We start from the raw sequence: 23483 nt of genomic DNA, 5'->3' as shown, positions 1-23483 counted from the left end.
CAATGTCAATGATATGCCAGTGTCGTCTGTTGTCGTTGAATAAATTCAACAGAATGAGGTATCATCATAATGTTAGTAGGAAATATATTCAACAAAACAATAACCTACCTTTTCTGTTAAACTGTCGGGACTAGTCCATTGATCATTAATAAATATTATGTGGAAAATTATGTTTTAATTCTAAGAAGTAGCCTAGACCACCACCACAGCTGAAATATTAATAAGTAATTCTTGTTGTCTGGAAAAATTGCGACTTATCACCCAGAAAATTACGTGCTTGATAATCGAGTAATAAACTTCATCAAGGAAGGAGAGTGAAACTGAAAGTCAAATGAATCGCATTTTTAACTTGATCAGTATGCCTAATTGCCTATTGATTGTCTTTATTCTATCCTTGTCCTTAGTTATGATGTGTTTCCTGTTGATGATGTGACAGTCTAGCAGTTGTAATTTAATCAGAAATTCGTTTTTTCTTGTTTACAGTCTTTAGTCACACCGATAATCAGACATAAAAGTAGTCTTTGTCATCCCGTACCAAATCTATTTTTAGAATTTTGGCCAAGTCAAAGGTCAATCGGAACTCACCAACTTTTTGGCGGGGAATTCTGATCATCAACAAAGTAACGGGTAGGCCTACTCATGTCTGCAGATATAGTTTTCAACTCAGAAACTATTTCAGAAACTGAACCAAAAGCTAAAAGAGTTAAAATGGCTGTAGATAACGTTGTTTTGAAGTTTGCCAAGTTAACAGCTGAAGCTTTAACACCCACTCGAGGTTCAAAACTTGCAGCAGGCTATGATTTGTACAGGTACATGATTGTATAGATTTATTCTAATCTAGGGCCTAGGGTCTAAGTGCAATATAATGCCAGTGATATTAGCTTACTCCTACTTACTTTGCTATGTTGATTTATTATGTTTATAGGGAGTGAAAAAGATAGACTCTTACTCTCCCTGATTAATACTAATAGGTATTTGATCTAACATTGTGTTTAAGAAGAGTGTGCCTAACATTTAATTAAACTATTAACCTATTATTAGGAAATATATACTAGTCAAGTAACCTAATTTCGTGGAAACCTATTATTGGTGGATTTCCGGAAATGTTTAATAATTTACATGAGGGACCTTGCGCGACCTCCGCATTAGTTTGTTTTGATAAACATGGGTTTTCTGTTAGTCACTATTTTTTTTTGTAAATCGTGGTTCTTTGAAGGAATTGTCACTAGTTATAATGAATTGATATTAAAGATAAATACTAAGAGAAGTTAATTATACCACCCGGTATCCATACAACGTATTTTTCTAGACTTATTTATAGATCAAACATTGTACACGAAAATAGGTGACCCATTCTGCCGAGTTGGTTGCTCATGAAATATGGGTCAAAGTAAAGGATTCATAAAGAAAATCTACCAATTTTAATTATTTTTTAGAATATCTGAGGTTTCGTTTTTTTAACTTTGACGTAATTCGGTGTTGAATCCTTATATGCACGGAAATAGGTTACACCACTGTACTGTAAAACACGTTGTATGGATACCGGGTGGTATAAGTAACTTCTCTTAGTATTTATCTTTAATATCAATTCATTATAACTAGTGACAATTCCTTCAAAGAATCATGATTTTTAAAAAAAATAGTGACTGACAAAATAAGATACGTAGCGTGATTTCTTGCTAAAAGTCACTGAAACAACATTTATAAGAATATGGCCCACTTTGTGTTCCATAGAAATTTTCTGCTGACACGGATTCCGCTAGTTGATCATGTGACTTCATTCATTGGACTACATTCTAGCAGACGACACTTGGAACTCCGATTACCGCTTGGGATTATAAAAAAATGGTGACGTTTGGTAATAACTGAAATCCACCATTTTGTATTTGTTAAAGTAGACATTAATATATTTTACCTTGCTTGAAACTACTGAATGTGAATGTTCGTAATCACCCAAGGATGAACCCTATTGAAAATCAGAAGAATTGAACAATATTTAGTATGAGTTACTGCCCTTGTTCTTGAAAAGGCTTCCAAATTTAGCTCTTAAACACTAAAAGACATGATTCTTGCTGGATTTCGACAAAACTTGGTTTTATTATTCATTCCGGCGCTGAAAATTGAACATTTGCCTTCTAGAGTTTTCACAAGCTAAAAATTGAACACGTTTTCAAGAACAAGGTAATAACTCATACTCAATATTATTCAGTATATTCAAGAGTCTAAAAGAAGTGTATGACTAAAGGTTGAATATTTCATACTGGTGATTGTTACTGTACTGCTAAATATTTTTATTCAAAATCAAAGCTGCCAGTGGGCGTATATTACCTTGCCTGGCAAGCTATCTTATGATAAAGAGGTCTCGGTCAAGTTTCAGTTTGCTGTTTTTTCATTGAATGGAATTTGAGTTAGTGACCTTGACTAAGTAAAAATTCGTCAAAATTTGTTCACGAATTCTATCGAGACTTGAGAATGCAAAGTGACTGTTTAAGTCAGAATTTTATGAAATTTTGTGATATAAAAATATCTCTGACAAGTTAGATTTTTGGTATGATTTGACACAGGTGACTGCCCTTGATATACTAACAATTTATCAGGGAAGTGGGCGTATCTTCTTAGGCAACCACTTGTTTAATCCTTTGAGATTAGCAATGATTGAAAATGGTGCCATTCCACCTGGCCCAGTCTGATTGTTTCTGTAGTTTTCTACTTTTATTTGCTAGGTAAAGGACTTCTTGTTGTGAAAGAATAAATTTAGCTTTGAATTATGCACTTGTGCAGTTATTGTTAATTCGAAGCCAATGCCACCTGTTGATTTTTATCAACAATTTTCGGAGAACTTGTCCAAACTAAGTCAAATCTTCTTTGTTACTCAATAAACATAAACAAACCTTTCAAAAAAACAGAATTTATTTCAGTGATATGTGACGAGTCTCTTGATTTGTCACGAAGTTGTCGGAAGGCTGTCAATGAGTTATCCAGGTTTGTTGAAGAGTTGTCAAATTGACTGAACACCATTTTTCGAGACTAACCTGCTTATTCGTCTAAACAGCAGATTGGCCAAATTTGACCGATAACAAGGCTTGGCTAAAGTAAGGTTCTAACTAAATTGGATCGAAGGACCCTTTACCTTCTTCTTAATCACATAAATTTTACTTATTATTACATGATCTAACTATTAGTATTAAAGTACTCTATATTTCATGATAGTGATATAATCTGTATATATATTTGCAGTGCATATGAAGTGATAGTTCCAGCAAAAGATAAAGCAGTAGTGAAAACTGATATCCAGATAGCTTTACCAGATGGTTGCTATGGTAGAGTGGGTAAGAATAGGCCTTAGTAACAGTTTTATAGTTCTTGTTTGGTGTAAAAAGGTTCCATTAAAAGTGTGTGCTTGATTTTACTCTTTTAAGTCAGTGTAAAAAGTAGACAGTAGTGTACAATATTTACTTTTCTCTGTGGAAGAGTTACTGGTTTGAATACAATATTCGGCAGTCTTTGATGTAGGCCTATGTATATGATGTATATTAGCCTTCATTCACTTTCAGCTATAAGATAGTATAATCTATAAATATTTCACCAGGTCACTGAGGGGCTGACATGGCAAAAGAGTTTATTAATTGAGGTGACATATTCCTATCATATAAGAGCATATAATATCTATTCATAATTAATTTTTTGCCTTTCAGCTCCTAGGTCAGGTTTGGCTGTGAAGAATTTTATTGATGTTGGAGGTAAGTAATTACTAAAAACAAAACTTGATTTTTAAGGGCAACATTAAGCATTTTTGGGTGTTGATATAGGTCTAGAATAATATAAATAGCTGATGTAGTAATAGAACTGTATGAAATGCATTATCTTTTCAAATATTCGTCAAACTAGAAACTTCACTTTCTATATTGCTTGAATATTGTAGGTCTTGTCAACAAGTTTTATAATAGGAAATCGATGAAAGCCTGCTCTAAAGGAAATGGCCAAAAAATAAAATCATTGTGATGTGAAGTACATCTAACATCTAGCTAAATAACAAATAAAGATCCTGTAAAAATTCCATTTATAAACTGAAATTTTACAAAGTCATAAAATAACTAGTCATCAAATTAATTTCAACAGAGGAAAAATATGAAAATTAATGGATAAGATAACTAAGCTTATACATTTATTTTTACTTTTGTTATCAAAAAGTCACTTCAAAATGAGAAAATATATTATTTCTGTTACAGCTGGAGTTATAGATCAAGATTACAGAGGCAATGTTGGGGTTGTTTTGTTTAATTTTTCTGATAAAGATTTCAAAGGTTAGGCCTCATTTTTATACGCCCACATTATAATGTGGTCGTATATTGTAGTCGCCCCGCTCTGTCCGCCCACAATTGACTTGCGAACGCAATAGAGATTTTAATGAAATTTGGTGTGATCATTTATATCAATTAGATCTTAAACAGGTTCGAAATTGACGATCTTTCGATGAACGTTTTTTTAGTTATTGCCCTTGACTTAGGAAAAACTTGTCAAAAGAGACTACAATTTTCATCCGATTTAAATGAAATTTGGTGTGATCAATTATGATAATAAGATCTTAGGAAAATTCGAATTTGACGATCTTTGATAAATGTTTTTGAGTTATTACCCTTTACTTACGAGAGAGCGCTTCAAAATTTGTTTGTGAACACAATGGAGACTACGGAATTTGAGTTATTGCCGTAGACTTTTTAAAAAGGCATCAAAATTTGTAGGCTGGTTAACGCGATGTGACAGTTTATGTCAGAATTTTATTAAATAATGTGTGTTTAATTAAATCAACTATTTTTTGCACAAATTAGATTTATGGTATGATTTGACACAGATAGGTAACTGCCCTTGATATACTGAAAATGTATCAGGAAAGTGGGCGTATCTTGCTAGGCAACCACTTGTTAAATTTAGGAGCCAAAAAAATTAACTTATTTTTTTGGTGAAATGTGATCAAATGTTAATTTTTCTGAAAGCATGAAGGGCTAGGTACCAAAATCTAATAAAGCAAACTAAACAATGTTAATTTTTGATATTTGGAATGAATGACCTCCAGTGTCCATCACTATCACATCATTTACAAATGTCTAAAGTTAAAGTACACACAATTTCTCCCATTAGACACATGGTGAATGGTGACCTTAATTATGTTAATCACAATATTTCAGTTGAGAAAGGAAATAGAATAGCTCAATTGCTTTGTGAAAGAATATATATTCCTGAGCTTCAAGAAGAAATTGTAAGTAAACTTTGGTTAAAAATCATGTTACTCTAATACATTATACCAAACTTCACAAAATGTGCTTTCTATTTAGATAGGCAAATTGTAAACAATTACTTATTTGCTCAATATTTAGTATAAGGGTTTTTAAGAGATACTCTCTTACAGAATCACTGGCATAGGTCACAAGTAGGGATTTCAGCATTGGGAAAATTAGGAAATTACCTACTTCTGGAGCGATTGTTTCAGGGAGTTAATGAAAGGAAATCTAATCTACCATGGACAAAAACATTACTCAGATTTTTATTCCTTTTGTAAGCAGACACCAAACGTTTAGTATAGATATTAGAGAATTCGTCCTGAAGTTCTTTATAAAAGGGTTTGACTATCACTGAGGCATTTTTAGCTGTAGAATTGTAGGTGGAAATGAAAGGTATAGTTTGATTGTCAATGCTGTATATTTAGGCAGTTAATACAAAGAATCAAAAAATTTATTCTAAACAGAAAATGTTAAACAAATGTGTACTTAAATCTATAAAACTTAAAGGAGTATTCCGCTTCTTTTGTGAAACATTTTCACTATCACAAACGTAAATTATACCTGAAAATATTTCTAAAGTATGCTATTTATATCTGTGTGAGAGTACTAATTGTTAATTAAACAGTTTGACCAAGTTTAGGTGATTGCCTTTATAGTTTTCTATATTTAGAAAATGTAGGAGACATATTTCTCTACAATTAGGCGTTTATTTTACTCAAATCCCTACTGTAGTTTTGTAACAGCTTGCAAAAAGCATAACGAACATTAAAAAGTTACATAATCTTTTTGCGCAAAGTTTTAGCGTTAAAAAATTAACAGCAGAATTTTTTTACTTAAAACTTTCAGATACATTATGGGATAGATAGATTTTGGTATAACAAATTAGAGCAAAAAGTTTTTTAGACATATAAAAAAAGCAGAATGTCCCTTTAAGGAACAACTTATTTATAAGTAACAAAAAGCAAATTTATTAAGTTCTGCTCTTATTATGTAAAGGAAAATAATAAAAAAAATCTGAAAAATTAATATATTTGATTTTGATTTTGTAGTCATTAGATAAAACAGAGAGAGGTGATGGTGGATATGGTTCTACAGGTACAAAATAGTGTTCTTAATACAATGCTGATAAGTGCTATACCTAGATGACCTTACTTGAGATTGCTATAAGTTTTTTTTCAAAAAAAAGAAATGGTAATTATGTGTATTTGACATGAATAGTAGTGTTTATTTTTGTTAACATCTATGCTATCTTATTTTTCACCTTTAAAGGCTTCTGTAAAACTTTATGAATATGATTTCTTCAGGTTTTCAATCATGAATGTAGATCTTATACAAACTTAAAGAAAAAGTCCCTAAATGTTAAATCTACGTTCAATTGTCTAGCTGCATACGCTAAAAGAAGTAGTCATCTTATAGCATATTATCCATTCATTAGAGTGAGATGAGATTTCAGAATTCAGTTTTAGTTGACCTTTAATCATTGAATTCCTTGAATTGTTTGCAGTATGAAAGTTGTCAACACTTTCAGGAAAGTTTCATGTATCATGTAAATTAGAAATCTTGAATTGTCCTGTCTGAACTGAATGTGATCATGTATGTTTATTCAATCTGAATCTCTTAATGCGTTTAAATTGTCATATTCATACTATATATATCGTTATCATTCTTATTCAAATCATGTTTAAAATCTAATTTATGCCTCCTCAGCCATCTGGGCTCCTTACTGCATTTAGTTAATCCTGTAAAACCACCATTTGTATCATAATAAAATATTGTTATATACTATAATATGAACTCTTTATTTGAATGCTTTTGCATATAAACAGCTATAATACTTGACTTTACATAAAAATTATTAACTATTAAAAAAAAATTTAAATATAAACCCCAAATTGTTTTTTCAATATTTCAACTCATTCTTTGATTATGACTGTTGACTTGGCAAAGTAACAAGCAATTTGGCTAGGAGACTGAGCATTTTGGGTTATTCTCAATCAGACACAGTTATTCCAAAAGTTTCTAGTGTTACATTCCTGTTTTTATGCACATTGCGATATCAATATGAATATGAGTTTGAATATAGGTACTGTGACACAAAAAGCTCAACATGCACAGCTCTGGTAGAACATTGTAGGAAGGGGATTCATGGGCTGAAAGGTTGGATTTCTGAATTCTGACCAACCTTTACAAAATGGCTATACTTGCGATTCAAATGTAACTAGATAGCCCAGGGTCATAGACAGTAGTAGTCTTTATCGTCTGATGTCACGTAATATTCTCATTCTCATTATTGCAATGGTATACTGATATAGGAAAAATTACCTACAGTATTGTCCGTTTTTTTCGATAATATCGTAATATACCAAACTCTAAATATTACCTCTACAATTCAACATGTGTATATATCTACTGTGTTGCACAGTGGCCAGAAAAATTATTCATTCACATGCAAGAGATGTCTTGTGTGTGAGTAATACATCCAAATAAGCAGTGACAAATGAGGACAGAGTGGTAGTTATATTTTCTGAGGCAGGGAAATTTTCAGTTCCTATTAAAAAGAAGATTGCAAGATATATTCAGTTCTACTTTATACTGTCAAGTGTTTATGCATTCTAATGATGAATAATGTCTGAGAAAAAAAAAACAAAGGTGTATAAAATATATATCTTTAATTTAACATAATTGTATATTATAAATTTCCAATAACATTGTATTAAAACTTCCCAATCAAATTATCATCTAACAACTTTCATACCATGGAAATCAGTATAGATATATCAAACATGGATGAAAACAAAAAATTACTCTGACATCAAAATTATCACATTTTCTTTCATTGTATTTGTTCTAACAACACAATTAAGATTTTCCTTACTTGACATTTGAAAGACTTTGCATCACATTAGTAAGCAATAGGATTTCTTTATACTTTCTTATACAAAGCATTATACAACCAGAAAATAGTCTACTTCTAAATGTCATTTAAAGAATATTATACAACAAGTCTAATACTAAGCAATATATTATCAATATCAGGCTTTAATGATGGCTAAACAAGGATTAAACTGAATTTGGGAACATAGATATATTCGGATAACACATCACATTGATCAACTATAATGATATATGAAAGGCAATGGAACATAATAAACTCCTTCTGGGAAATTCAGTCATTATTCTATACTCAGCTATAAGCGCAAAATAGGAAATATCTTCTAACATCAAGAGTCAAAAATGTTATGGTGAAATAAATTGAAAATCAAACTATGTGTAAAAATGAAGAGCCAATTGAAATTCATAAAACAAGAATTACTTGATAATATGATATTAAAGTATAATACCAAACTTCACTTTAAATAATATTATTGGCTGTTGGGAGATGTGAAGCTGACACACTCTCCCCTTACAATAATAATACACAAACCGGGAATTAATCATATTTTGATGTTACTTCCTCCAACTAAGTATTTTACAACATTAAAACAACTACCACCTACAAAACACATAGTTGGCAATAAATATAATTGAAATGTACCATTTAACATTAAACCATTTGTACAAGGGACTGTAAACAAAAAATGAAAATAAAAGTTTTTTCATAGACATTATGGCAAATCCCAGATAGGCATATTTTTTCTGCTTTTTGCTTAGAATTCATATGAAATATATTGAAATTAGTAACATATATTAATATTTCAGGTATTCACTGGTATTGTATATATATATCATAATAATAGTAATAATATTACAAAATAAATACCTTTGGCCAGCTCCTTGAAAACTAACCTAACAGATTTACTGGACTGAATACAAAGGCATACATACCGGTACCGGTATACGAGTTTAATGAACAGAAATAATATCATATGAATTAGAATGAAAGTGTATAAAATACAACTTTTGATTTTTTATACAACACAATAACCCAGTCCCCTGTTTCTTAATAAAATCTTGCAATGAATATTTGTCAAAACTCAAATGTATTTCCTGATTTCAAAGAAACAGGCTATAAGTCATGTGTTTAAATTTGTTTATAATTTAGTTACAGAAAAAACCAATCAAGTGGCCCCTTATTTTCTATATTGGTATATCTGTAGAAGTTGTTAACTTTCAAAGAAATTGTGATCTCTGAACATGATATTTTCTGGTTCATCTAGTTTATCTTTAGCTATAGATATATCAGATTCTATGGCTTTTATCAGTTCCTCTGAAAAATAAAAACATTACTATGACTTTGACATCAATGTTCATGAACAGTGGGTTTTTTTGTTGGACATTTGAGATAGCAATGTTCAAATCCTCAATTGTCCTGATGATGAATTTGATATCCAAAACATATATATATAGTATTATATTTGATATCCCACAAAACCAATTAAGACTGAATCACCTGAACATCATAAGGATTTTTACAAAACAGATAACAAATCCCTTATAATTTCTGCAAACACCTAGCTTTGTCTATCTTTCCATCTTGCATAATACAGTAAGGCCAAAAAGGTTGTAATATGTAAGTTCTATAATAGAAAAAGACACCTTAACTAGATCTTAACAGGTCTCATGCTGTGTAACTCTTTTATATATATAACAGATTGAGGTCAAGTTAAACCTAAACTATGTCTTAATTTCAATATATTACAGTGTCATATTACCAACATAGTGTGAACAATTAAACATTGAAATAGCTGCTTACCTAGAGAACTGAAATTCTTCATATTTCTGATATAACCTAACATAACAACTTTTAAATGTGAACCATAAAAATCATCTACAAATGCGTGTATTATATGCGTTTCCTGTAACAAAGTAAAACACTTATAATTATTAATTTCATAATCTGATTCTAGTAATCTTATCCTAATAATATTAATTTATTAATTTGATTAGTTACAAGTATCACAAATTATGACATCATTATTATTGTTCAGACTGATTTAATGAGTAATCTCATCAGATCTACAGTGAATCTATAGAAAAACAATAAACTAAAATAACTTTTAATCTTAATTTATTTGCTTGCAGGGGAAAGTGGGTATTATGGACAGATTGACAAGGTTGATTTTATGATGGTTTTCCTAAATCTTCTGACATGATTTTCATATAAAACAATATATCAATTTGTAATGTTCATTGAGTATTGACACTATTTATTTTACATAATGCTAACCGAAAAAAAAAAAAAAATTACAAACCATTGTCTTCTTTTTATTTTGATAATATGGATTCCACCCAACACTCATGACCATTTTAAAAACTGAACCTTGATCAACCTTCGCCCAACCATAATAAACACCACAACCTATACATTCTGGTAAATTGTCTACAACATTGTCTGGAAAGTTAGCTGAAACAATTTAAAGTAAAAAATATGTTGACTTTTACACTTCCAATTCCATGCGACGCTGTACAGCTGTAGGCATATCTGCTTCTGTTCTCTAACTTTTTCAGATTTTTCATTTATAGCCTACATCAATCATACTAATATAATTTGTTTCATTCCATTTGTTACAAAACCATTTCTACATCACAAAACATACCTTAGGTAGCAGCCTAAGAAGGTAGAAACAAAATATCTACTTCTATTATTAGATCTATTCTATTCATAATTCACAGTAGGCCTATGTACATAGATTGTGAATAAAGATTATTCACAACTACAACACTAGTACTATATAGTCAGTATCCTTACCAGTTGGTATTCCTAACTCTTTACTTCCTCTACCAAAACCTTTAACAACTTCACCCTCGGCAAAATGGGGTAGAACTTGCTCCATTTGATTGATATTTCTTGATACTTTACGAGAAACGACCCTGCCCAGACTATTTAATACACTGAACATGAAACGGGTTATGAAATGGCACAACTGTAATATCCGGATAGAGAAGGATCAAAGGTCAAGTTGAAGGTCATATTGTATTGACCCATATGATCTGTTTGATTCAATTCTGACACAGTCAGATCAGAAAAATGTGCTCAAATTTTACTGTCTAATCATAGCATTACTTTTATATTTTATATAATCAACAAATCATTAAAATGGACCATTTAGAGTTAAAATGTGAAACGTTTAGACTACGGTTGAATCTATATTATGTGTCATCCACCTCTCTTGCCGAGGAGTAAATGTAATACTGCGCATGCGTTTTACACGTATCGATCCTTCAAATAGGTCAGAAGTTTCACTTCCGTTTCAGTCAAAACGTCAACATGGACTCGTATCGAATGTATTTTGTTATTTTTGCTTCTCTGTCACTTTATATTGTAAAATGTGAAATTCCTAAAGCAAAGTTCGAATATAAGTTAAGTTTTAAAGGTCCACATCTAGTGCAAAGAGATAAATCAGTGCCATTTTGGACGTATGGTGGAGGTGAGTTGAAACATTGCAAGGTTCTGAATATAAATTGTTTGTTTTGTACACGTGTTATTGTTTCAGGCCTTCTATTCTGTGTTATTTTCAAACCATATGGTCAAGATATAAATAACCAATTCTTCAAATATCTGTCTGCTCATTTAGGAATAATTTGAATACAACTTGTGAGGGTTCTGGATTGCTCTCCAGTCCGATTTAACCAATTTATTTATCTTTTATTTAAATGTCTACGTCTTAGCAAAGCAGTATGCATTATTAGGCCTAACGACTATCACTACCAAAATCGAAATTGTATTCATAATCTTTAATTATCATCATTCAATGCAAGGTCATTTTAAGATGACCAGTACTGGTTTCAAACTGATAATGATATTTCAATTCACTTTCAGATAATCTGTAACAACATTTCAGTAAGAGTGCAAAAACATTAAATGATAGAGGCCTGGCTATGAAGCTGTCATGCCTCAGCTCTATTAGTACATTCATTGTTAACTCCCTTAAATCTTGAATAGTGAGAATGCAATAAGCCAATCGAAACTATATATGCGCATGCTCAACACGCTAATTCCTCAACTTTCTTTCAACAACGTTCAAAATCAAAAGTGGACAACAGTTAATGTAGTTAATCCTTTATATTGTATCCTTTTCCATCGCTGGCCATGTTAAAGCAAAGTTGTTCATCCCAAGGTGGAAGAAGGGAATTAGTGTGTTGTGTTGATGCGCAAATAGTTGGTTTATTTAGATATGAACTCTGGCTCATTCTAACTCATACTGTAAACTAGAGCTATATGCTCAAGCTGTTAACTTCACACCTCCACAGAAAGAGAATCTGATATGCCAACCAATTTACCACAGCGTTCTTCTCCTTATTCTTCCTACAACATGCCCTATTTGAGTCTTGAGCTATGAGGTACAGAGTAACATTAATGCAAAACTGATTTTCATTTTCAGATGCATTTCCTAGTGATGATTCTATGAGAATAACTCCTTCATTACGCAGCAAGAAAGGTAGGTAATTCTTCATGTTAAATTTAGCAGTACCGGTATTGCAAAAGATTATAAAGATGATTTAGTTTAGTCAGAGAGACAATTGGAAAAGAGCAGGATATTAAATATTTGTTTTTTTTTGGTGTTGTAAGTCTGTACTGTAAATTGTACAATCTAAGGGTTATGAATAGTACTCTTTTCCATACCACAGGGAGGACCTTGCAGCTTTTATTACTCTTTCTGTCTATTAGTATTATCTTGAAACTTATTTTAGATATTGTATCTTTGTATTGTACATTTATGTTTTCCTTAAATATAAGATGATTGCCTTCAATGGCTTGCCATATGGTCTTTGTATCTCAAGATTGCCCTGAGATGATCCTTTCTTATGCCAGCAATTTGCTTCTTGTGTTAAGCTTTTTCTTAATATTTATATTTCTGATTTCTTTAATCATTTCTGTAAGATATTATATTGAGGAATGTCAACCATATATTTGACAGGGATAGAGATCTTTTGTCTGAATCAGATTAGATTATAGCCTAAAGGATGTTGGTGATGTAAGGAGCTATAAAAGTGTCAATGTGATGTTATCTAAGAAAGATTGATTATTAAATCAATTTGACAATTATAATTTTTAAAAACAATAGGGGTATTTTCTTCCTGAATCTAAGTTTTATTCTAGCTTTCATTAATCATCTTTATTAGCTTGCAGTTTCCCCCTTTTTAAAATTCATAACACCTTTTGAGTCCTAATCATAAGACCATCTAAATTAACTTTATAAATTCATGAAGAACTGAATATTCTCTAATCATTGACATGGTAATTGAAATTTTTGATTGAGCATGTGATTTACTTTAATCAAGTACCGTACACCTGTTCCAGTGTCTCGTTAAATAGTAAATTGTTATACTTCCTTCCAATCACATCAACTTATTGATATTTATAAAACTATTATACCAACCCAAACTTTTCCAATAACTAACTGACACTCTTATGTTTGAAATCTGAACCACTGGTACATCTGATAGTCCTGAATTCCCATCTGGCTCTTTCCCTTCAAGCCTCATTGAATACACCTGTTGCTACAATAATTTTATCATTTTTGGATGTATAGGAATTTGTAATTCTTCATTATTAAATAGTTTTTCATTTAATGATATATTTAGTCAGAACTATTGACTGTTCAGTATTTTTTGTAGTTAATCTGTTGAACAGCTGTTGACAATGGTAATTATGGTCTGAATAATTACATTGTACTGCATCATTATTCTTTTTCTTGTTTTTTACAAGACTCTATTTACTTTCTCTCTTTAATTTAGATAACTTTTTTGTTAGACTTTGGCAAAAGAATGAGTCTCAAATTTTGCGTAAACATATAAGTTATAACGGTAGTAAATGAAAAAGATTAAATAGTAAAAGAGCATCTGAATAAGGCAGACACGTACAAACTACAAATGGCTTATATTTTATCAAGGGGAAAAAAATAAGGATTTCAGATTATCATTGGCAGATAATGGATTGATTTAAGTATATAAAGAACAATGGAAACTTTAAATTAGATGTAAGCAATATATTCCAAATTTCACCTTTGTAAGGATCAGTAATAACTTTAGAGGTTGCACTGTACCGGTATGTTGAAACTTTCTATTTAAAGTGGATATTATTTCAATCTTTTGATTTGATAGAAATGAAAATGAAAGTATGGTTTTATTCTAGGATGGATCTGGACAAAGAATATGATCAATTCTGAAAACTGGCAGATTGATGTAACAATCAGGGTATCTGGCAGAGGTAGAGTTGGTGCTGATGGCATGGTATGTTTTTCTTAATAATTTCAAAAAAAATGTTTAGTAGTCTGTTAACTGAATGGTATTCTAATCATTACTAATGGAAATTAAAAACTGAGATTACTGATTTGACCTAGTTGTGGTGTTTGATTTTATATTATTAGATGAAACCTTTAGAATAATAGGAGACACATTTCTCTAAATTCCATACAGTAGTTTTCTAACGTCTTCCAAAAAGCATTACAAACTACAAAGTTAAGAAAATGAACTACTGGATTTTTTAGTGATAACTTTCAAATATAATTAGAACCGTTATAACGGTGCCGGAGCAGTGCGCATCCAACCTGATACATCGATAAAACGTTGCATTTTAAAATCACAATGGGATTTCTTACCGGAAAGAAAAGCATGTAAACGTTCAATAGTAGAACAAATCGTTTAAACCGTTTACCGTTCGGTAGGAAAAGACGCATGAATTTGATACCATTCGGTACTAAAAGGTGTTAACATTCGGTAGTAAAAAGTCGAATTTTCAAATAGCTGTAAAGTTAAAAGTTCAATTCGCACAACAAAAATGAAAATATTTTTGGAAAGGTACAATAATTTGTGTTTCGGCCAAAATGTCAACAGAGGTCAAATAAAAGAGAATATAAGCCTTAAAAGTGTTGAAAATTGCTGTTTTGGGACTTTTGTAAAAGCGAAAATATATGTCGGACATCAAAGATAAAAGTATGAATGGATATCGAGATCAATAACCTTTGACCTTCTAAAGACCAAGTTTATGCATGTAAATGGTCAAAATATCAAAATTTTATAAATTGTAAATACTATTCCCTTTTTTAAAGTAAAAGGCCTAAACAAAATGTAACTCTATCAGATATTGTCCCAAATAGTGCTTTAATTTTTTGTAAAATTTTGATGGTGAAAAATGCAAACTTTTTGAGTTATAACAATTTGAATAATTTATGGTAAAGGTAAAAGTAACCCGGATTTGCCACGCCCACTGCAAAAATTTTGTGTTGTCTGTAATAATATTGTGTACAATGTGAAATAATGTTCAAAATTTCAAGTGTTTACAATCATTAGATCATGAGATATTCGTAGTTAAAAGTTTTTTTAAGGCAACGGTGACTGTCGGTGAATTATAGAAACCGTTAAAATTACGCAAAGTTACTATAGAAGTCAATACAAAATTTTCAAATTCAATTTGAATCAAAATACCAAGTGTTATATATCATTTGAAGGAATAGATTGCGTGTAATAAGGACTAAAGATAAATTTTCGCTTATATAAATTAGGTCACGTGATAGACCTTTTTTTAAAGTTAAAAATCGCGATTTTCAATTGGCTGTAGAACCGGAAATTAACGGAGCACGACAAAAGTGAAAATATTATCGGATATATCTCTTAATGGGCAACAACCTTTGTTCAGGTCAAAAGGTCAACAAAGGTTAAATAAAAGTAATATGAGCCTTTGAAGTTTCGAAAATTGCTGTTTTCGGACGTCTGTAAAACCGGAAGTATATGTTGCACATCAAAAATCAAAGTAAGAATGGTCATCTTAGATCAATGACCTTTGACCATGCAAAGGTCAAGGTCATTTACATTAAAGTTCAAAAATAAAATTTTTTAAAATTGTTAAACCTGTTCCCTTTTTTAAAGTAAAGAACGCAAACAACTGTAATCTTATCACAAATTGTCCTAAGCAGTGATCTACTTTCATGCAAAATGTTTAGGATGACAATTACAAACTTTGCGAGTTATGACAATTGCAAAAATTTCAGGTAAAGGTAAATGCACACAGGATGTGCCACGCCCACTTCAAAAATTTTAATTTGTCTGTGATGATGTCTACATTGTTAAATAATGTTCAAAATTTCAAGTCTTTACAATCATTAGATCATGAGATATTCGTAGTTTCGATTTTTAAAACGCGCAGTTTTGATCAAAATATCAAGTGTGATATATCACCAAAAAGGAGATTTTATGCACTCAAAGAATATATAAGAATTTTTGTCGTATGTTAATTAGGTCACGTGACAGAGCTCTTCAAAGTTAAAAATCGTGATTTTCCAATGGCTGTAGAACCGGAAGTTAACGATGCACAACAAAAGTGAGGATATCATCGGATATATCTCGTCAGGGGCAATAACTTTTGTTCAGGTCACAAGGTCACCAAAGGTCAAAGTCACTAGATATGAGCCTTAATATTTTTGACAATTACTGAAAACATAAAACCGGAAATAAAAAAAATACGAATCCAAAATTTAAAAATCGGCTTCCTAAGTTTTGTTAGCAATCGATTGCAGATTCTTTAGACACCAAAATCACACAAATCAGATTTACCCCTGAAGCTTAATTTCGTTTTTGACAAAAATTGGTCACATCAAGATGGCGTCTAACACGTTACTTCCGGTTCAAATTTTTTTTCATTCCAAAATTGTTATAGGGACAATTTTAACTAATTTCAAAAAGAATTTTTCAAATACCTACAAAATTCTGGAAGTTGAAATTTCAAGTTTAGAGGCGAATGACGTCAAAACCGGAAGTGATATCGACATATTGAAAATAGATTTGTCAGGAATCAAAATGCTTATCTACTATTAAATTTTTAGACCGATTGAAATAAAATTGTAGAAATTGAAAAAAACGCTAAATTTAAAACCAAAAAAGTCAGCGACAAAAGTCAAAATCTGAAATTTTATAAAGTGCTATCTTTTAGTCATTGGTTTAAAGTAATGAACAAAACAAAAGTTACGGTCAAAATAGATGCAGAATTAGAGCAGTAATTCGAAATACGTAATGAAGAACGCACTGCAATAAGAGACATTTCTCTAGATTTTGTTGTATATAATACTATAAATATAGTTTTTATATGCCCACACGTAAGTATGGGCGTATATTGTGGTTGCCCCTGTCCGTCTGTTCACATTTACCTCATGCTCACTCTACAGGCTACAATTCTCTATAGATTCATTTGATCTTTTGTATGTGTGTTAATATCATTATGAAGATGTGCACTATTGAATTTGGTGAGGATCCGATGATTTTCTTTAGATATATCGCATAAAACTCTGATATCGTGTTTTTTAACTTTTTTAGCTTGTGCTCACTCTGCTACGATATTCAGTTTGTTTTACAGTTTACATATAGCTCTTTATCAAGCTGCTGGTGGGCATATTCACTTGCGAGACTTGCCACAAGCCTATGTTTACAAATTTGAGTAAAAAAATGTTCGACCTACCACCCTATCAATTTAAATAATTCAAATTTTCTCTTACAGCAAAACAATCCATATGTCATGGCTGTAGTAAATGATGGTACTAAACAGTTTGATCATCACAAGTGAGTTAACTGTTATTTGTTAAGGAAACAGAAACTTCTGTATCTAGTTATGAGGTTTATTGTTGTAACCCTGCCCAACTCTTGGTTAATTTATTTTTTGATTTTGATATTAAACTTGGTGTGCTTATGATCTTGTATGAATTCAACTTTTATTTTAGTCACGGGATTTGTAAATTATTGCCCTTGTTATTGTAAAAAAATTTTAATTTTGGCTAGCGTGTAGACAATCACTCACATGTGATGATTATTATTCCAATTTTGAAATATTATTATTTTTGTTGCTAGTGATGGTTTTAATCAACAGTTAGGTGGATGTTTAAGAGATTTTAGAAATAAACCATATCCTGTTAAAATTAGAGTTGAATATTATCAAAAAGCTTTAACAGTAAGTATCTTTAGTAGAAAGAAAGAAACAACTATATTTTACAACTTAGGTTCACAGTTGACCAAACCTCTTGGCATTGATCTTTCCCGGATTATACGTACCAATTTACAGTTGGATCGCCTGAAATTATGAGTGAAGATGACTTATTCAAGGTCATCGGACCTACAGCTGCCATTCACTAGATGTAACCAAGGAAATGACGTCATGTAAAGAACCAACACTCTAACTGACTATATATAGTACGCAGGATCCTGAATTTTTCATTCACAGTTGACCCATTGTCTACAACTCGAGGATGTAAAATGATTAAAATAATTAATTAATTATCTGAGATAATACTGATAAAAGACTTATTTCTTATTAAATTTTTAGGTATACTATCACAATGGTATGACACAAAACCAGAACGAATTTGAATTGTGTTTGAGAGCTGTAGATGTGACCTTACCTAAGATGGGTTTCTTTGGTGTTAGTGCTGCTACTGGTGGTCTAGCTGGTAAGATTATTTTAGCAAACTTTGCTTCCAGCATTGTCTTCTTTTCTTAAATCCTTATGTCAATCAACATTTTGACATAATCGGGGAAAAACCTTATTATCATTTTGTCAAAAAACAAAATGTTCAAAACCTTGAAATGATGAAAACTTCTATGAATTTATAAAGAGTGTGAACCATAACTTTATCAGATGTTACATTTAAAATATTCATATTTTGTATATTTTATAGATGATCATGATGTTATATCATTTTTAACACATTCCTTGTTATCACCTTCTGCTACACAGGGACAGGTTAGATTAGTTTGTGTTTATTTTTCTTTCTTATCTTGTCTTCAAGTGGTCTATTGGAAGATATTTGCAAATTACGTAGTGCCAAGAACTGTAGACTTAGGGGGCAAAATGTATACCTGAAAATGATGGAACCTTGAAAGTACTCATGTTTTGCCTTAACTTTTTTGACTGGTGCCCAATAACAATTGATTTACTCCACTTTATATTAGTTCTGGTTTGTTACTCTCAATTGGTTTCACTACTTGCAATGCTAGATAACTAGTTATAGGGAAATGATGTAGGTTTATATTAGTTGTATCATGTATATAATTTATAAAACTATTGATGTTTTGTAGGCTGTATCAGAGGATGAAAAAGTGAAGTTTGAGAAAGAATTTGATGATTATTATAAAGAATTAGAAAAAGCTAAACAAGAGTATGTAGATTTATTATTATAATTTAACACATTATCGGTAATATATTTTAGACTATATTTTTACTGGTGAATAAAATTGACGTAAGGTCAATCTTCAACCTATTAAGCTCTTGATTTTAAGCTCAACAACGAGTTGTCTTCTGTCTCGATACTCTGGACAGAACAGATTTTATATATCCTTGGATACATGATCTTTCCTGTCATTTATATCTGGAAAATAAAACCAAATCAACAGTCCTGCTCTAAAAATACAGGACATGTCTCACATGTTGACAGTATAACTCAGTATAATATTAAATTATCAGCCCTTAAACTTACACTATTTATTTGGTATATTGTATGTAAAGTATTGTTATACCCCCACATGTAAGTATGGGCGTATATTGTGGTTGCCCCTGTCGGTCCGTCCATTCAAATTTACCTCGTGCTCACTCTACAGGCTACAATTCTCTATAGATTCTTTTGATCTTTTGTATATGTGTCAATATCATTATGAAGATGTGCACTATTGAATTTGGTGATGATCCAATGATTTTCTTGAGAGATATCGCATAAAACTCTGATATCGTGTTTTTTTACTTTTTTGGCTTGTCCTCACTCTACAGGCTACGATATAGAGTTTGTTTTACAAACTTGCTGCAAGCCTAAGTTTATGTGTTTATCCTAATTTTTAAACAACCTTAAAAAAAGTCTATGTATATGATTTAAACAACAATACTCAGCTGTGTATATGACTTTAATTGATTTTTCCACATTTATATATGTTAAAATGTTTTCACATGTGTTTAAACATAAATCATATACATTATATGATACAATAATAATAAAATATTTTCACTATTTAAATAATCAGAGTTTCACGCTATGCGATCTTCAGACAGCTGACCTATATAATTCAGCCTGCGTCAACTACTTGTCCAACTTCAGTAGAGATTCGGGCTGAATTATATATACAGGTCAGTTGTCTAATATTTCTATATTATAAATGAATTGATTATTAACAAGGTATGTGTTATTTGTAGCTATAAGAAACAACATCCTGACAAAGTTGATGAGTATGGTGAAGATAATTTTGTAAGTCAATATTATATTCACTGAGATCAATTCTTTATAATTTTCAAAATTCTTATGGGATGTCATCTCATAAAAATTTCAAGATACCAAGATTTAGAACCTAATCATAGCTCTCAGAGAATTAAATTCTTGAAAATAGTGTTCAGTCGATATGTATATCCCTTCAAATTGATTGTGTATTAAAAAGGCTTGTCCTTAAATATATTCACTTAATAACTAGTAGATATATTCATTTTTCTTCTTTTATTTTTATTTTTTTTATCTAAATAGGATGATTATGTAAGTAAAACATCAGAATAGTGAACGGGGTGGACTGTATATATTTATATTTAGATGTGAAAATAAAAAAAAAGTGAAATCGTATTTTAACACTAAATTATAATAACAATTATATAGACCTGCAGTGGGAACATATTTTTGTAGTTTTGTCCTAACTTTTATATGTCCAATAAGTCTTAACAATTGTTTTAACTTCATTATCAGAGTTTTACAACAATTTTTGTTTCTAGTTGCCTTGTTCCTTTTCTCATTTATGTGAAATGAAATTTTATTTTACCACCACATTTTCTTGACCCTGCTTCTGAAATAGAGAAGTTTTCAAAATAAAAGTTATAAAAAGCAGTTACACTTTGACCAATTTCTACTTCATGCTGCTAGCTGCTATTCTTTCCTTAGAATTGCATTTATCAATTTGTTAGCCTATTCCCTGTACATAGATCATCAATACTAAAACATCATCAATTTATCTCATCAAAATGCTAAATTAATAGAACCTGTGAATCTTTAGCTTTACTTAAAAATTTGATTTGATGGATCCAATTACAATTTAAAAATTTATCACAATCTACCAATTCGTTTCTGGATTTGAAATATGAATTTGCAACTAGAATTTTCAGAGAAACTAATAAAGTTAAGGTATTATAAATTTTCTATGTTTGGACATACTTTATGAGTCTCTTAGCTTGATACTGATATCAACGTTCATCCCTATCATCTTCATATTCCATTTTCATTCTTTTGTTTTCAGTTTGAAAGTCAAAATGAACGAGAATTAAAGATGATATTTGAAGGACAGAGTAATATACATTTAACAATGAAAGATTTAAATCGTAAATTAGATGAGTTATTAGGTAGACAGGAATTAGTTTTATCTCGTGTCAGTGGTGGTCAACCAGTGCCTGTTCAAGGTCAAGGCCAACAGGTAAGAATTTTGATTCTGAAACTATTTTCAGTTCTTGTAGCTTTCACAACATTTCTGTCTAAAATATATACCTTGGATCTCCTTTTTATTTGGATGATTATATTTTAAAAGAATGAAATTTGATAAATTTTGATATTTGAATCTGATTATTTATCATCCCATGAAATTTGAATTTCATCTTGTTGTCTTTTGTCAGGGTCAACAACCTCTTATGATAGATACAATAAAAAGACATGAAGTTAATCAAGTACTTACTAATCAAAATGATGTTTTAGTACAACTTAGAGAGATGAGGTATGTTATTCTACTCCCATTTCATTTTAACAGCCTCACTTTGAAAGCTCAATCATAGACTTTTATAATCAACAGATACTCATTTACAAAGTTTACTGCTATTGTGTTCATTAACATATAAACTACTTCAGGTGGTTTCTGGGGCGTCATAAATGAGAGAGGGCAGTGAGGACTAATACTATATGATTATCTAGTCTAGTTGTTCGCAGTATTTGGACAATTTGGCAAAATTCGGGATGCTTTCAACCAACATTTGTCCAAGTCTACTTTACATGGAGATTCTGGTCTGAATCATCCCAAAATGAGGATAATTTTTGTCTGAAGATAATGTAACATGTAAAACCAGTTAACATATTTATACTGTTAATTATTATATTTGTAGAGGATTAGTTAATGATATACAAATTAAAGCATCAACAATGCAGGGTGGAGGAGCTAGTGGTGGACAAGCTGCTATGGGTAATCAAATGGCATTCCATGAATTAAAAGATAACTTACAAGGTGTAAGAAAAGATGTAACAAATTTATTAAATAGACCACAGGTAAGAATAGATTGTTAAAAGAAATTTACTACAGATGTGACTCAGTCAGTTTATACAAATACATATTGAACTCATCAGGAAGTCAGGATAGATGGTTACTTGTAAGCAATCAAATGGTCACTGAGAATAGAACCCTCTTGTTTGAGATTCAGATAGTTATTCCATTTACTTGAGTTTTCTGTATGAGAGGTACTTTTGGTTTCAAACTTACGCCCTGTCATAACATGTTTGTGATACCAACCTCAGTATTCTGGTGGCCACTCTATATCATATTCTTTTTATATCAATCTATATCTTTATTTATATTTTAGGGAGGTAGTTTATCAGGATGTCCACCACCTATGTGCCCCAATATAAATTGTCTATCACCAATGATATTTTTTATAGCAATAGGTGCCCAATTAATATTCATGTTAGGTTATATGGTGTACAGGTAGGTAATTTAATACATTATTATCAACATCAACACTTTTTGTATATTACGTGTTGTTGGTTGGAATTTTTTTATCTGTTGCGGCTAGGAATTTGTGTCATGAACATAGTACAAAATTCATGTTTTGTGAAATGTGAAAAAGCTAGAAAACATGTAGCAGTAGATCTTAAATAGAAAAAAGGAGAAATGGTCAAAAGAATCTTTGTAGTTATCTTTTGCAGTAGATATAGAATATTAACTGATTTTATCTTTAACTTTCAGACAAAATAAAGAAGCTCAAGCTAAGAAGTTCTATTAGGTTTATACTTTCATTATTTTATTGTCATCTTTATATTCCGTGATATAACATCATTCAGTCATTATTATTCAATCCAAAGATAACAAATCTCATCATTGTATCGTTGAACTGCTATAGATCATTGTTTCTATTAACCCTTTGTGAACAGGGTTGACAATTTTGTTTGTTGTAGCCATCCTACAGGTGTCTTTGTTTCTCTAAGAATATTTAATTAAGTAATTCCACGTGGGAGACTTTTGGGTAAAAATGAAATTGTTTCTAAATGTTTATATTTTGTATTT

At 30.8% G+C, this 23483-nt stretch overlaps 3 protein-coding genes across 3 annotated transcripts; 2 read left to right on the top strand and 1 right to left on the bottom strand.

Annotated features, from left to right (window-relative positions):
- The first annotated feature begins 314 nt into the window (after positions 1-314).
- Positions 315-7167, top strand: LOTGIDRAFT_196086 (hypothetical protein). The gene is made up of 6 exons (XM_009065985.1): positions 315-809; positions 3238-3329; positions 3696-3740; positions 4230-4304; positions 5187-5257; positions 6329-7167. The coding sequence occupies exons 1-6, from the start codon at positions 640-642 to the stop codon at positions 6383-6385; spliced, it is 510 nt and encodes a 169-aa protein (XP_009064233.1). The 5' UTR covers positions 315-639; the 3' UTR covers positions 6386-7167.
- A 2022-nt stretch (positions 7168-9189) lies between these two features.
- On the bottom strand, positions 9190-11146 carry LOTGIDRAFT_168116 (hypothetical protein). The gene is made up of 4 exons (XM_009065984.1): positions 10969-11146; positions 10472-10623; positions 9973-10075; positions 9190-9486 (listed from the first exon to the last, which is right to left on the bottom strand). Exons 1-4 carry the CDS (start codon positions 11051-11053, stop codon positions 9383-9385), a joined length of 444 nt encoding a protein of 147 aa, XP_009064232.1. The 5' UTR covers positions 11054-11146; the 3' UTR covers positions 9190-9382.
- A 341-nt stretch (positions 11147-11487) lies between these two features.
- On the top strand, positions 11488-23202 carry LOTGIDRAFT_168115 (hypothetical protein; the record flags this gene model as incomplete). The annotated part of the gene is made up of 14 exons (XM_009065983.1): positions 11488-11647; positions 12602-12658; positions 14356-14453; positions 17710-17771; positions 18057-18156; positions 18529-18652; positions 18881-18945; positions 19281-19360; positions 20383-20434; positions 21462-21635; positions 21832-21929; positions 22312-22471; positions 22783-22904; positions 23166-23202. The coding sequence occupies 14 exons, from the start codon at positions 11488-11490 to the stop codon at positions 23200-23202; spliced, it is 1389 nt and encodes a 462-aa protein (XP_009064231.1).
- Between the last annotated feature and the right edge of the window lie 281 nt (positions 23203-23483).

This window comes from Lottia gigantea, assembly GCF_000327385.1.
Source record: "Lottia gigantea unplaced genomic scaffold LOTGIsca_72, whole genome shotgun sequence".
Taxonomy (NCBI): domain Eukaryota; kingdom Metazoa; phylum Mollusca; class Gastropoda; family Lottiidae; genus Lottia; species Lottia gigantea.
Note: the sequence above shows the minus strand (reverse complement) of the source record. Positions and strands in the feature narration are given on the sequence as shown.